Source organism: Sciurus vulgaris (assembly GCF_902686455.1).
Source record: "Sciurus vulgaris genome assembly, chromosome: 4".
NCBI classification, from domain to species: Eukaryota; Metazoa; Chordata; class Mammalia; order Rodentia; family Sciuridae; genus Sciurus; species Sciurus vulgaris.
Genome location: NC_136464.1, coordinates 131,801,837 through 131,818,447, shown reverse-complemented (window position 1 = coordinate 131,818,447; position 16,611 = coordinate 131,801,837). Strand labels below are relative to the sequence as shown.

General features: G+C 34.3%; 1 protein-coding gene across 1 annotated transcript in view; it reads right to left on the bottom strand.

The window, feature by feature from the left end:
- The window catches only part of DIAPH3 (diaphanous related formin 3), a 495,179-nt gene that overhangs the window by 286,512 nt on the left and 192,056 nt on the right, over positions 1–16,611 (bottom strand). The window contains exons 14-17 of the mRNA XM_079137635.1: positions 14,741–14,805; positions 7,887–7,991; positions 1,952–2,260; positions 1,068–1,182 (exon numbers count right to left, since the gene is read on the bottom strand). Coding sequence (XP_078993761.1) covers positions 1,068–1,182; positions 1,952–2,260; positions 7,887–7,991; positions 14,741–14,805 — 594 coding nt within the window. The remainder of the gene's footprint in view (positions 1–1,067; positions 1,183–1,951; positions 2,261–7,886; positions 7,992–14,740; positions 14,806–16,611) is intronic.

Below are 16,611 nucleotides of genomic sequence, written 5' to 3'. Positions count from 1 at the left end.
ATTTACTTTATTTTATAATTATCTCTTAGAATTTCTAATTTACAATGAACTTTTAAAAGCATTTCAAAGGAAAACAAATTTTTAAGGTATCTGCCAATATCCTTGGGTTGCTGTGATGATCAATTTAAATTGGGTACTTGGGGCATCTCTAGCATGGCATTTTAACAAGTCAATTCCTCCCTCTATACCCAGACCTCCCACCTGCATCCTCCCAGCACAATCTCCCCCTGCCAGCTCTGAATTCAATGAGACTAGGGACATAGGTGGCACAGGGCTAGAGTGAGAAAGGTTCTTTTCAAAACTTAAAAGGTAATAATTGATCTAAAATGCCTTGTGCTACAAACCTAAAGTATTAGTTTTACATACACATAAAAATTAACTTAACAATGTATGTGAATATCAGCCATTGAATTTAAGTGGCAGGCCCATGGGAGACTGGATAAAATAAATTCAATTTTCAGACAAGAGTACAACTCAATTTTTTTTTTAAATCATACTGCACAGGTTAGGCTATCAAAAAACAATTTTCAAAATGAAGTCCTTTGCTTTTAATAAAAAAACATAATAATGTAAAACACTTCTCTTTCAAGTCAATTTTCAATACACAATAAATTTGATCTATCTCATTTGTTTATAACAATTAATTATGGAACAGTTGCTATAATACTAAGTGTGGCAAAATTCTGACTAGAGAAAGGCTGACATTTCTTTCTTCTATTTCTCTGACAAAAGGGAATTCTCATTATAAAATTGACCCTGAAAATATCCTTAACAAAAATTCTAATTTACCCTAATAGAACATCTTCAAAACAAGTATTATACAAAAAATTTTAAATGAAAATTTATATTAATCATTTGCATTTTAAAAATTGCTCATCTTAATATAATATTCGATAAAATTTGCTTTTATTTAAAAGAGATCATTATCATTATCATGAGATCATTATCATTCATACTATAAAAATATAAGGGATAGGATTTCTAAAATAATGTTTGTAGAGGCTGGCATAAGAAAATTGACAGTTAAAATTCTAAATATAAATAAATAACCAAGACGTCAAGCTTACCTTTTTGTTGGCAACAAAATGTACTCTCAAGTTTACAAAGTAAATCCGTATTTTCATATTTATTTTCATTTACTTTTATCCAGAAACAGTTTTCAGTCATTTCATGAGGTCTGATCTGCAATCAGGGAGAAGACTGATTCACAAACAGCTGAGTATTTCACCTGTCCCAGCCCAATTGCAATGTATAGAACCAGGGTCCCAAAGCTGCCAGCAGTTGTTTATGAAGTAACCTCTGAAAGATTTTTCCCCAAAGTCTATTCAATGAAATACAAATTCTAAAGAACATTTAAGTTCTGATGAGAAAGGAAAACTTTCCATGATCAAACAGGTATGGACTGCAGTTGAATGAAATAAAGTTTATTGCTTCTCAATTGTATTTCTCAGAGTCATTATTAATGTTCACCTGAGCTACAAATCTTGAAGGGCAAGATATGTTCATTATACAGCATTTCCCCAATTTATGCAACCATAAAACTATCTTTCTGCAGGATTCTGAATTCCTGTGGACTAAATATCAGCTTCTGGCAACACCTAATATTTTTCCCAGTAGCTACCAACAGACATAACTTCCTAGAAGCAGTAACACTTGTATTTTTGAGAAGTTCTACATAAATATGTTTCCATCACAATAATTGTGAATTATCAATTTAATTACAAATCAAATCTCATTGAAACATCAACTCTTATCAAATGTATGAACCAGGACACCTTCGTCCCCTGCATAGGGCTTTGTCTCAACATGTCTAATTTTTAAATAAAAATAATACCATTTTATTCATTTTTCACTTTGATTAGGGTTCCCTCTGGAAAGTATATATTAGTTAATCCAAAATTAAATTTTAATCTAGATAAAAGTATGTTATTCCTCCATTTATATGTTTCACCTTTAACCAATTCAATCTCCTCATGCTGATTTCAGGTTTGAATTCCTTCTTTGGTTTCAACCCAAATGGCAGTGCTGGTGGAGGAGGAGAGTATCGTCCACCAAAAAAGCCCAGAGGAGGAGGTGGAGGCACAGGACCACCAAATGGCAAGGGCGTTCCTGGGAGTGGGGGAGGCGGGGGAGGAGGTGGTGGAGGTGGCAGCCCTCCACAAGAGGGCAGTGGAGGGGGATCAGGAAGTGCTGGGTGGCTAGCTCCATCTTCTTTTGAAGGTGGTGAGGAAATACTGACATCAGCTGGCAAGATGCCAAACTAGAGGAAAAAGTAACAAGAGAAACAACTAAGAACATGTTTACAAATACGTATAAAAGTATACATTACTACAAATTAAGATACCATTTTTAACCAAAATTATTAGTATGATTTAACCAGAAAACAAAATCCCAAGAACATTTCATTTCTAATTTAAGAATTATATAATTTTGTTCTCAAGAAAATGTAATTGCCAGAAATATAATTCCCAATTTGAAGACAGTTATGGCTACCTAGGGGGAAATGCCCAGTGGGGAAATGGGTATAGAGATGTCATAGATTTGAAAATCAGCTGTCTACATGATGCCAAAAACATACAAATGGAGAAGAGATAGCCTTTTCAAGAAATGATGCTGGGAAAACCAGAAATCCTTTTGTGGTAGAATGAAAACTAAACCCTATCTCTCATCCTGTACAAAATTCAGCTCAAAGTGGATCAAAGATCTAGTTATTAGACCAAAAACCCTGCACCTACTAGAAGAAAATGTAGGCCCAACACTCCAACATATCAGCTCAGGAACTGACTTTCTCAACAAGACTCCTAAAGCACCAGAAGTAAAATCAAAAATCAATAAATGGGATGATATCAAACTAAAAAGCTTCTCACAGAAACAATCAAGAACATGAAGAGAGAGCCTACAGAATGGGAAATCTTTGCCACCAGCATCTCATATAAGGAGTTAATTTCCAGGATACACAAAGATCTCAAAAAGCTTAACACCAAAAAAATAAACAAAAGAGGGAGGGGTGGGGGGAAGGGAAAAAAAAATAACAGAATGAATCAAACAACACTCCCCTATGTAAATTTATGATTTTTAATTTAAAAAGAAAAAAGAAAAGAAATAACCAAAAAGATAAAAATAAATAAATAAAAAAATTCAATGCAATGAACTTTCCTGTTAGTACTGCCTTCATAGTGTTCTAGAGATTTTGGTAAATTATATTGGTATTCCCATTTACCAGTAAGAATTTTTTCATTTCATCCTCAATTCCTTTTATTATCCATTTGTCATTCAATTATCCATTTAGTCTCCATGCGTTAGAGTAGCTTCTATTTTTTTATTTTATCATTGAAGGATTTGTTTTCACCTTAAATAAATATACAGATTAAATGGAAAAAAAATAAACAAATAATCCAATCAATAAAGGGGCAAAGGTACTGAACTGACACTTCTCAAAAGAAGAAATACCAATAGTCCACAAACATATGAAACAAAGTTCAACAGCTCTAGCCATTAGAGAAATACAAAATTAAAACTACACTGAGATTTCACCTCACTCCAACCAAAATGGCAATTATTAAGAATACAAGTAACAATAAATGTTGGCGAGGATATAGGGAGAACGGGTACACTATACATTGCTGGTGGAACTGCAAATTGGTACGACACTCTGAAAAGCAGCATGGAGATTCCTCAAAAAACTAGGAATGAAACCACCATTGGAACCAGTCATCTGATTCCTCAGTATATACCCAAAGTATTTAAAGTCAGCATAGTACAGTGACACAGTCACATCAATGTTCATAGCTATAAAATTCACAATAGCTAAGTAAGTTATGGAGGCAACCTAAGTACCTTTCAGATGAATGGATAAAGAAACTGTGATATATATTCACAATGGAGTATTACCCAGCCACAAAGAAGAATGACTTTAAGACATTTGCTGGTAAATGACAGATCTGAGGACAATCATACTAAGTGAAAAAGCTGATGCCAAGAAACCAAAGGTTGAATGTTTTCTCTAATATGTGGAAGCTAATCCACGATAAGGGAGACAGGGAAGGGAAGAATAGAAGTTCAGTAGATTGGACAAAGGGGAATGAAGAGAAGAAGAGTGAATAGGATATCAAAAGACAGAGGAATTAATCTGACATAAATTTCCTGTGTACATATATGAACACACCACAGTGAATCTCACCATCATATATATTCCCAAGATTGAAGTCCTAATTAGAATAAGATGTATCCCATCCTTGTATAATCTACCAAATGAACTCTACTGTCATGTATAACTAAAAAAAATTAAAAAAAAAGAAAAAACAAAGAAAACCAGGTGTCTCTAGATGACAACCCAAACTAAGAAAGAAAATGTTAGCTCACAATATGACAATGATATGTAGGATGAGAAAAGACTTACCTATAGAATTTGATGGAATAAATGCATTTAAGTAATAAGTACAAAAAAGAAAAAAAAAAGAAGAAACAAACAAACAAAAAAAATACTAAATGGTATTTCCACATCATGCCTTTGCACAAATCTTCTCCATATGTCCTAAAATAGTCTAAAATTTCTAGTAGGGTCTACAAATGCATAGCATGATTGGGTCCCTAAAAATTGATCTTTTAAGTAACTTTCTTCTAATTATATATAGTATGTGCCAACTTAATAACACTAATTTCAGGGGCCCTTGTAGATTATTCTTTCTGCCTGGAAAAATCTTTTCACTTGGTCATCTTTTACCAGCTTTTCCAAACTGAGTTAACATATTCATTCTTCAGGAAAGCTTCATCTTGCCACTCATTTTACACTGGTAGCATAGCACCCTATGCTTCTTCTCAATATCTCTTATCAAAAGTGTGAAATAATCAGGAGGCTGAACCAGGAGGAAAAGCCAAGAAAGTTTTGGCAACTTAGCGAGACCCTATCGAAGAAAAATTCAGGGATATAACTTAGTGGTAGAGTGCTTGCCTAGCATGCCCAAGGCCCTGGATTCAATTCCAGCACCTCACAGACAACAAAAGATGTGAAAAAAATTATTTAAGGAATCATTAACAATTATCTCATTGATAGATTAAGAACTGCATGAGGGAAGTGACTATGCTATATGATGCACTACTCTTTCCTAGAACCAAAACCAGTGACTGACACATGATAGTCACTGAAGAAAAGTATAAAATAAAAGGATTAAGACTGAAAGACCTATAATCTTAGCTACTGGGATGCTGAAGAAATAAGATCACAAGTTAGAGGCCAGATTCAGCATCTTAGCAAGATCCTGTCTCAAACCAAAACAATTTTTTTAAGGTGTGGGGATGTATGTAGTTCAGTGACAAAGTGCTTGTTTAGCATACACAAAGCCCTGGGTAAAATTCCCAGTAACACAAAAATAACCAGAGAAACAAACACATAAAATAAAGAAAGAGGAAAAGGCAAGCTCCGAATCATAAAACCAAAAGTGAAGACAGTGTTCCGCTCTACATCATTCTACAGAGTCAAATGCTATAGAAAAGATAGGAGGAAATCAGGAGTGAAAAGCAATCAGCTGTGTCCACTGAGTCACCCTGGTCACTATGTTTGCAGAGTATGGTGAGAATTTGGAAGATGGATTGTTATGATCATGCAGAAGATCAGCAGGGTTAATAAGATTGGTAATATGAAATTATTAACTTCAATTCTAAGCCTCTCCCCAAACCAAATATATATGAGAACTACCTAGCAAATTGTGTACATTTAAGAAATATTAAAACTTTTGTTACAATATGAAAAGCAGAACACACATAAAAGCATGAAGTTAATGACATGACACTAGCACAAACAAACACACTGTTATAAAAGACCACAAATCAAACAGCATGCCTTATTAAGAACATGAAGTGTAAAAAAGAATCAGCTCAGTACTGGCTGGGTTGCTGTAATCAAGAACGGGATTGCCCACTGAATGTCAAGGATGCATACAACCTGTACACACACTCATGTACATTTCACAGTTAATATCTTAAAGATACAGCTGAATTTCTGTTTTAGAACAGTTCATTTGATAAAGTACAATTCATCAGAATATATGGCTCAGGAGGTCAGACACTAACATGGTAACTACACAGCTCGTAACTATGTTCCCAGTGCTCGTAACTATATTCCCAGTGCCTAACAGTGCTTGGTAGTTAAGCAACTAATGGGACAAAGGAAGGAAATCACAGATAACAGAACGTACTGTATTCATAATCTTCAGAGTGAACATAGCTTTGATTAAAGAGAAGGGTCTTAGGCTGGCAACAGTGGCACACTCCTGTAATCCCAGCAAACCAAGAAGCTAAGTCTGGAGGCGCACAAGTTTGAAGGCAACCTCAGTAGCTTAGTGACAACTTGTCTCAATATGAAAAAAGGAACTGGGGAAGTAGCTCAATGGTAAAGCACCACTGGGTTCAATCTAAGTAATATGAGAGAGAGGGGAGAGGAGAAGAGGGGAGAGGAGAGGAGAGAGGAGAGGAGGGGAGGGGAGGGGAGGAGAGGAGGAAGTGTCTTAAGACAAAGGGACATATTTCAAGAGAAGTACAAACAACTGAGGAAAGAATTTGCTAGTGTTTTTCAAAACATGAATATGGTGACCATTATTAAATTTCTTAATTCCAGGCTCTTCCAGGTGATACCATAAATACAGATCATCATTACATATAATAGAACTAGAGAGATTCCTTGATTTGTTTCAAAATAAATCAAGTACCATTCATAATTTATCCAAAGATAGTAGATACATTTTTTTATAAACTAGAATTTTCCAGGATGGATTTGCAAGTGATCTATCAACTGTGATAATTAAAAAGAAAATTATTAATTTTATATTAGCCAAGGACAGGAAAAATACCATAATGTTTCAGCCCAGCCATTGCCTGCAAGTCACAGAAAACATCTTTTTAAACATGAAAGATAAGTGCCATAAGAGGAAAAACATTCAGTGAAAGGTGATACTTCTTCCATGTAGAAAAAAAGAAATATCAATGAGAATGATTTTCCTGTAAATAATTTTATTAACAAAAGTTAAAATCCAACAGATCGCTATCTCTTAAAGGTATCTTCAGACAGCCTTTATAACAAAACTATTCACTAGGTATTTAAAGGAAACAAAAATGGCCAATAATTCAGGAAACAGTATGTCTGAGACTCTTTCATAACCATAAATCGGGATGAAAGGAAAATAGCTGAACTATAATTAATTGCTCATCATCCTGTATGTAAACGTACATGAAGAAATTTAGCTCTGAATATTCTACCCCCTTGCTTTTGTCCATATGAAGCATGCAGATGATGTATTTCTTGCTATCTAGTGTTTTATGTGTAAAGCATGTATGTGAGCTATCTGCTTCATAATCCAGATTTGCTCTCTTTTTTTGTCATGTTTTAAATCTGTTTACTTTTGGAAATTGAAAAATTATCAGAAAATGGTCTCATTCAGCTAGAGGTTATCTTTCACTGCAAGGTACCCATAGGCTGAAGGTTGTGAAAAATAAATAGCATGAGCAATAATTTCCTGTAGAAGGATGAAGATCAGTGATGAATGACAAATCTAAGAGCAAAGGAATTTCTTAATCTTTATGCTTAATTAGTTAGGAAACATTACTTAGGAAACGTGTGACCTTAGAAACAAAACCCAAATGATACACATGGAAGCAAGTTAATTCCTAAAAGATTACATACTCCTAACAATACAGAGTAAGAATAAAGTCAAAAGCAATTTTAAAAAACTGAACAGAAATGCATATAAACAATACTATGAAAACATACAAGTGCAATTCAAGTTGAAACATTTTGATGCTATATATATATATATATATATATATATATAAAGCATGACCTTTGTCCCCCAGGTGTGGTTTACATAGCAAAATCACCCAGAATGGCATTTTACCTGAGATCTGAAAGCTTGTAGCTCGACCTGAAGCTCATTAATCTTTGCCTCTTTTTTCTGCAATTGAGCCTGAGTTTCTTGGTGGTCAGTAAACTCTTTTTCAAACTGAAAACAAAAAGAGTAAGTTGGAAATGAAAAGCACTATTCTTCATACAAAAATAGACTCTAATGATCTGCCAATAAAATGTACATTTCTAAATTGGTTTTATAAAAGGAATGGTAGATTTTGTGATTAGTCATCCACAGTCTTTCTCTAAGTCTCTCCAATTCCAGGCAAAATCATTCATTCACAAGGGAGCAGACCAAGCCAGAGATGCAGTGTATGACTTCTCTCAGCAGAGCAAACGGGCTCATAGTTATCTATGACCTTGGCATTTTTCTTAAAAGTCCCTAAATAACATTGTGATTTTGTGTGAAAGTAAGAGAGCAAAGCATTATATCGAATTCCTAACTGCCCCACCTTTATAATCCTATACTTGAAACTTATCTGAAGTTTATCAAGATGATTTAAAAGCATTCCATTTCAATACATTTCATTAAAAAACAACTCCATTCCATAAATACATCATTTACTTGCTTTTTTCTTATAACAACATATCTCCTAGTACCTTTGAGAGATTAATGGCCAAGTTAATCTAGTGCTGTATCTTCAGGGAGGAGGGCAAAAAATAAAATTTGGGGAATCCAATGAGTTTTCTAATTTATATAGTTACTCATCACAAGTTCCCATTTTGCATTCAAATAGCTCCACTATGCCATCATTAGGATTGAAAACCTCTCCTAAGAAAATTGAATTTAAATAGGGTATGGTCTGATAATCAAAAACAAGTATTTAGCTCTTTTTTAAAAAAGAAAATAATTATAAGAAGAGACAACTCCTTCACAAAAGTAGCCTCTAGTCTTTAAACAGTCAAACCTCAACAAGGAAAATAAAAATACAGAACTCAACAGTATACAAAGGGGTTTTATTCATATTTAGTTCAGAAAGGGATCTTTTTTTGCCCTTAACACAAAGAGGTAGTTACTAGTCTGCAGCTAGTAAAAGATGTAAGACTAAAAAAGCCAGATTGTCTGCCTTCCAAGTCTGAATCACTCAGAGATGAAACCATGCCACCTCCCTACAATTAAAGCTTAGATAATGCTTTTCAGCCTTTTAGGGGCACAGCAAAACTGAGCAAAAGGTCAAAATACTACATATCCCCATGCACACATATAAGCATCCAGTCTCCTCCACACCGGAGTTTTAAGAACAGAACGAGGCATTTTTAAGTTTTATAACCAAAACTGTGAAATAAGAAATATTATTTTAATTCCCATTTACAAGTCAGGAAAGTAAATTGCAGGCTATGGATTGTCACATCTAACCTGTGTTCTCTGATGAAGACCAAAGAAACTAACAGGTGAAAACTGCCCAAATGTCCTTCAGCTCACCAGAACCTTACAAGATATTATCACTCCCACTACTACTGTAGCTCCTCCAAACCACTCCTACCATGAAGTAAGTGAAAAGATGCTAATCCAAAAACCTAAAGTAAGTAATTTACAACCCCAGCCACACTCAGAGGTCAATTAAAAACCTCCTGCCACTCTAGGTTTTAACATGGACAAGCTAAATCAATTGTCTCAACACCCCTGATACATTCTCAGCCCTCTGTATTTTGGTCCTTCATCTTACCCCTTACAACAGAATCTTCCTTTTTTTTTTGCTTCAAAGACAATTTTTACAGTGTTCTTTGCCCATTCTCACTTTTCTAAGTTGTTGGAACTTCATTCATTTCAGTATCTACCACAACCTCTCAATCACTCTTTCCCACTAAAAACTGTGAGTTTCCAAATTTTAAATCACAGTCTCACATTCAGTTGTATTTCCACAGCTGTGCACTTCAACTGGCCACAATTGGTTAAGTATGAATTCACAAAAATCAAATAAAACTTAAAAATTCTGGGTCCTCAGTCACACTACACATTTTAAAGGATGAAAAAGACACACACAGTACCACTGGTTACCATGTTGAACAAAATAGATTATGAAATATTCCATACTCTTTTAAGGGGCAAATCTGCTCTAAGCATAAATATTTACAAATAGAATAAACCTCCATATCTAACGTCTTTTCTATATGTTCCACTACAAGATCATGTTCTGCTTCTCCTCCTATTTATGATTTCTCCTCCCAATTTCTTTCAGGTTGGCAATGTATAGAACTTTTTCCTCATCCCTCTGCTTGTCTCATTCCAATTTCTCATAAGATGATCTCTTCCACATCACCATTCATATACTGATGGCTTCCAAATCCCTATCACCAGCACATCTTCTCATCTAAATACCAGACTACTAATTCAATTGCTTAATGAAAAATGTTCAAGTAAAAAAAGAAAGATAAACTTTTCAAAACCAAACCTAACTTCTTCCCTCTACAAACCTTGATGTTTGTACATTAATATTCTTTGGAAATAATGATTCAAATAATATGACTTCTTTACTCTAAAACTTCTAGTGGCTTCATTATCATCATGAAATTAATAGCCAAGTACCCTCTGGGATCTGGCCCCAACCTATTTCCCATTATACAATAAATACCTACCAGTGTGCCTAGGACATTTCTCTCAGAGGTTTAGGTGCTGGAAGTAAGAGTGTTAAGCAGAACATGGCCAACGCTTCTATGAAGTAAAAGCAAACACCCCAACTCCATGAGAAGTAACAGCAATAAAGCCAGAGAAAGACTGAGTGGCACTGAGTGATTCCTGGTGGAATAAAATATAAAATCAGGCTTGAAGAACTTGAAGAGCTTGCTGAGTAGTGCTGCTAGCATGTCAAGCAGAGGGAATAGCAATGCACAGAGGAAGTACAAGCAATCCTTTGTCAGGGGCTCAAAAGAAGGTATAAAAACCAGCTGTGGGGATGAAGCTGAGTTACACATAGAAAGAAACCTTTTTTGTTTCGCAAGTTCAATTTTGTTATATTCTATTTTATTAATTTATTTACTTAGGAATGAAACTGTTGAAAGGAATTTTGCAATAAACCAGATTTCTTTTGTCCTACAAACCACAGAAAGTTGTGAGGTGAAGTATGCTATCCATTTGCACCTTGGAAAACCCAACCAGCAGCAGTGTTTCAGAAGATGAACCAAAAGAAAACTGCTACAGGCACAGTGAATTGGTTTGGAGGCTATTGCAGTTGTCCAAGCAAGAACTGAGAACCTGTCTGAATTGAGCTGGAGGAGAAGATAATGGAAAGAAAATGAGACTACAGAATCCAAAAGTATGTGTATCTGACTGAAAGAAGAAACTAAGTAAGAGGAGTGTATCTAAGATGTGTGGTTTTTCACATTGGAAACAAAGTGTTGTTAACATGGGGTAGGGTAAGTATACAAAATGCAGGGAGAAAAGCCATTTTTAGGAAGAAGAAAGAGGACTTTGGTTCAATATACTACACTATTCAGATTTGCATCATTATAAAGAAATAACTGGCGGGCTCCTCATGAAAACTACATAGCTTACAGTTCTGGAGATTCAAAGTCCAAATGACATAGTGCAGGCTCTATTGCAAGGAGCACCCTTGAGCTGTACCACCTCAAGACACAGATAACAGTAGTAGGAGTGTGTGCCAGAGCAAGCAAGTGATTATATGAGGAACCAGGAAGAGGGAGGATCAGAGGAGTCAGGCTGGCTCCTTTTATATCAGTCCTCTTCCTCTGGCAAGGACTCAATGGGTGGCACAGAAAACTACCTTATTATCCAATGACCTAAAGGCCTCCCACTGGGCCCCAACTCTTAATGGTTCCTCCTGCTCCCAACAATGTCACATTGGGGAACGATCCTTTAACACATGACCTATAAGAGGGACAAAATGAAACTATATCCAAACTGTAGATATGTCAAGCTCAAAATACCTAGACGAAATTCAAAATAAATTTACATTCATGGCTTCTTTGGATATCTCAAATTGTTACCTCACACTGGTGCTTCAGGGCTCACATTAGATAACACTTCTTAGGTAAGTCTTCCCTGACCACCCAAGAATAGATGAGAAATTCTTTCGATTGTCTCCCATGTCACATAGGATTTTTCTACCACAGCCAATTATCATGCTGTCATACAAAATTATTAAAATGTACCATCATATTCACAATAACATTCTCTAACATGGAAGCTCATAAAAGTGAGAAACTTTTCTATTCTATTCATCACCTTTCAAATGCTTTACATTTATGATTAAACTCAATAACTATTTGTAGAATGAAGTGATGACCCAATTCCCATCAAATTTTCATGTGCTGAATGACTGTGCCAATAACATATATTAAATTTAACCACTCCTCCCACATCAAAAATCATTGAGTGGTCACTTTCTCTTTTCTCTGTTTTATCACTGAGACAAAGTTCATTGCTACATTGCAAGAAAATTTAAAAAATGCTTATGAGTGTAAGAATGAAGAAGCCTTTTGATGATATCAATATGGACACTATTCTATGTTTAGTCTAAAATTCCAAAGGTCAAAGGGTTATTTAGGGGGCCAAAGGGGGAAAAAATGATCAAAACAATCAGTCATAATTAGTACGCTCTATCAAAATGTATTAAATCAACTTGGCAATACTAAAAGTATCTGTATTACTTACCAAAGAAATAAATTTCTACATCCCCCCTATAAAAGGATCACATGAAATACAAACTTTCTTTAGCATTTTTGTAATATCTATAGTCAAATCACAGTAGCCCTGGGGATAAAAGGAGTCTCCATTAACAGCACACTTTATAAAACCTGATATGATAGCTTTCTTCTCCAAAAAGATTTGCTACAGCAATATTATACTTACAAAATTACACACAAAAATGTCAAGAAACACAGTTAAGGTTGAGGTTCTGCTTAATTTCATTCCCTAGGGTAAATGTATTAGTGCCATCTGTATAAGAAGGTGGATAATTCAATATTTTCTATATACTATCTGACATTTCTAGTCTTCATTTTTCAAATTTATGCACCAAAATAAAGAATGTATCTAGCAACGATGATTCCTTTCTGCCTAAAGCAAAGTATTTACATGTGTCCTTATAGAGCTATCAGAACAAAGTTTTTGCTGATATATACAAAATGGTATGGCAATAGAAATCTTTTACGAAGCAAACATTTTTTGAATAGACCTAAAACATGATTTCTCACTAAAAAAAAAAAAAACTAACCTTGAACAAGATCTTTGAATTACATTTAAACCTTGTAATTTAAAAGAAATCCTTTGAGAAATACACTGCTCAATTCAGATACACTATACACCTGAAAACAATAACCAGAATAAATTCACACTATCTGGGCTGTATTCAATTCTAGCACTTGAAAGTTTATTACTACCTTCCCATGAAGGGTCAAAGGGCTTACAGAGCCTAGACTACAAGGCTCACTGAGGGAAGAGTGACACTACAACATGAACATCAATCAAAAGTAATAATTTGTAAACTTAATTTAATTAAGTGATCCATTAATCTTGTTTCCCCCAATACACAAGTCATTTCAAGGCAATGACAATATCATTTTCAAAGCTGTGACACCTGAGGCAAAAAGACTGGACAGTAAGCCCTCATTAACTATTTGATGAGCCCAATAACATAGGACTTTCCACACCAAAAAAATTTCAATGGTGGGGCATGGAGGAGGACACCTGTAATCCTAGAAGCTAGGCTGAAGCAGGTGGATTGCAGGTTCAAGGCCAGTCTCAACAATTTAGAAAGGCCCTAAGGAACTTTCCAAGACCCTGTCTCTAAATAAAATACAAAAAGGTTTGAGGATGTGGCTCAGTGGTTAAGTGCCCCTGGGTTCAATCCCTGGTATCAAAAAAAAAAAAAAAAAAAATCAATGTTTTTCATATGTTACTCTTTAATGAAAGAAATGGTACCTATTCTTTGCAAGTTGTATTTGATTGTCAAAGTTTAAGGAAAAGTGTAATTCTTTCAATATATAGTTAGGACCTGCAATTAAAAAATGTGCACACCTTGGGATGGTGCTAACACATAGGAAACGTTCACTTTATAAATATTTCCTGTGGCTTGGCTATGGTGGCAGTAATTGTGGTAATTATTATTATTCTACTGACATGAGAAACCAGCCCCAAGAATTCAAATGAGAATGAATACTTAAATGTGAAGAAATCAACCAAGAAAGTCTAATGGTACATGCCAAGAGAAAGATAAAAGGTCAAAACACTACTTTAGAGAGAAGTAGGGAATGGCTGGATAGTCAGAAATACTATTAGGTTGAAACTAATGAAGCTGACAATAGTCAACAGTTTTCAAGTACGAAAATGGCAACTTGATATAGTTCAACTTAATAATGAAGCAACTTTAGTCAAAACAAAAATTAAACCATTCTAAAAATTTAGATATTTCAGTCTGAAGAGTCTAAACTATGATTTCTTAAGATTTACTTATCTTATGATTCCAATTCTAAACATTTTATTCAACTATTCATTCTTTCACTCAAAAAATATTTTAGTTCTTACACAAAGTCAGAAATGGTTCTTGGTACAGAAATAGTACAGAATAGGGCAAAAATAACCTCAGGGAGAAACAGCTAATGCATATATACATATATAAGTATATAAATTTAGTAGCATACCAGATGATAACAAATAAAATGGAAGAAAAATAAGGGGAAAAGAACAGGAAAGGCTAAACTTGGGAATGGGGAATGAAGAGTTTGAAATAACATGGTGGTCTAAGAAGTCATACATGGAGAATGGTGTATGAGTCAATATGTGAAGGAAGTAAAGAAGACAGGGAATAACAATCAAAGTCCCTGAGGTCCAATTGTGCCTTCAGTGCTTCCCCACAAAGTCTAGCAAGGCTGGTCAACCTTACTTACTTTTTTGTAAAGTTCTGATGCCTTTTCTTCAGACTCTTCTACTTTTGCTTGATCTATGCAAACATCTAAAAGCACAATGACAAAAATCTTTTAATTGCAATACTACTTAAATTCACTGTAACTCCAATAGTTTAGTAAGAAAAAAACCATGGAAAGGAATTAGAAGTAATACTGATAAACAGTGAAAAAGTAAACAAAATGGAGAAATACATTAAAAAGCTGGAACAGAGGTGGCTTTATAAAGTCTGATACCACAAAAGGAAAAGAAGAAAAAAAGAAAAAAAACAAAGAAAAGACAAACTCAAGCACAATTTTAAACTTCTATCAGGTCAATTATATAATATTCAGAAGTTTATAACATCAACCCATAAATATTCTGAAGGAAGAAGGAAAAATGAGACCAACAGAGGCTAATAGGAAAACAGGCAGCCATAATAAACAGAAAATTAGGGAAAAAAATAACAACTACTAAAAGGTTTGTTACAACCTAGTAATATGAAAATATAAAATTTTAAATGAGAACTCATAGCAAAGATTAAATGGTCCATAATGTCAAGTACTGGAGTTGGCATGGGGAAACCAACTCTCCTACAACCTAATAATCAAAGTTTAAATGTTCCCCACATTGCTGATTAAAAAGTAGGAGCTACTTGCTAAAATTTTAAGTACATACTTCTTTCATGCAGCAATTCTATTTTTTAGGATTTTGCCTTTGGGCAGGAATATGCATTAAAATATTGTTTATGTTAACTAAAAGAACTGGAAATAATTTAAATGCTCATTAATAATGGATTAAATAAATTATGATATATATCTCTATGGTAGTATATTATGCAGGAGATATGATTCAAATAGATTCACCATTTATATTTATATATGTGTGTGTATTTTATCCAAACTTTTTATTAATGAAACAAATACATGAACATAGTTTATTAGAGAAAAACTTAAAATGAAAAGAAACAGTCAACCAAATCACTGCATCCAAACTTTAGCCTGCTTCCTAAATGCAACCTCTCATTGATCTTTCTATATTAGATTATTCTGGTGGTTAGCTTCTTAATTAAAATAAAATGTGCGTGCAGTTATAACTTGATTGATCTACTTAAAACACTATAAGAAACTTCCTATTATAGAAGATGAAGACAGTGTGCCTGCCTAATCTCAATTTTTTGTCATTCTATTGCTAAATTGGCTGGCTCCATGGCACTAAATAATTAACTCTCTGGTTCCTACGATATAGACAGTAACTCTCGATTACTACAATATATATTATATGCACCCCGTGGTTTTTGAATCCCTTTCTCCCACTGCTGAACTTCATCTCTTCTCTTGCCTATACAACAGTCTCTCCTGTATTTAAATCTATAAGTTTATTCTAAACATTTAAAATAAGCAATAAATTTATTAAAACTGTGTAAATATGTTTCACTTATATAGTCAAGCAGTGTTCAAGCTTTCTATTTCTTTCTTAAGACTTCAATGACAAAATCCCACCGACTCAAAAAAAAACATTCCTAATGATCAGGTAGAATATAGTTTTCCAACACTGGTCAAAATCATTTCTCATTTTGGTTTGCTGCCTGTGTAGAGCATGTTTTTCTTAATTTCTGTGTCCCCTTCATACTCCTTAGGAAATGCTAATTGTTCCTCTCCACAGAAACAAGCATTTTCTTTATCAAAGTCACTAATATTACCTAGTTCTTTACTCACTCTATATATTCCATTCCTCTTTCGGGGTGTAGAAGAAAAACACAATCTGGCAGAGTTATGTAGTTGAAAAGGTGAGATGTGTGCTAATAACCTTTTCAGTTCTTCCTGGATATTCTTCTTTGTGGTTACACCAAAATTTCAAATGGTACTTCTTAAAT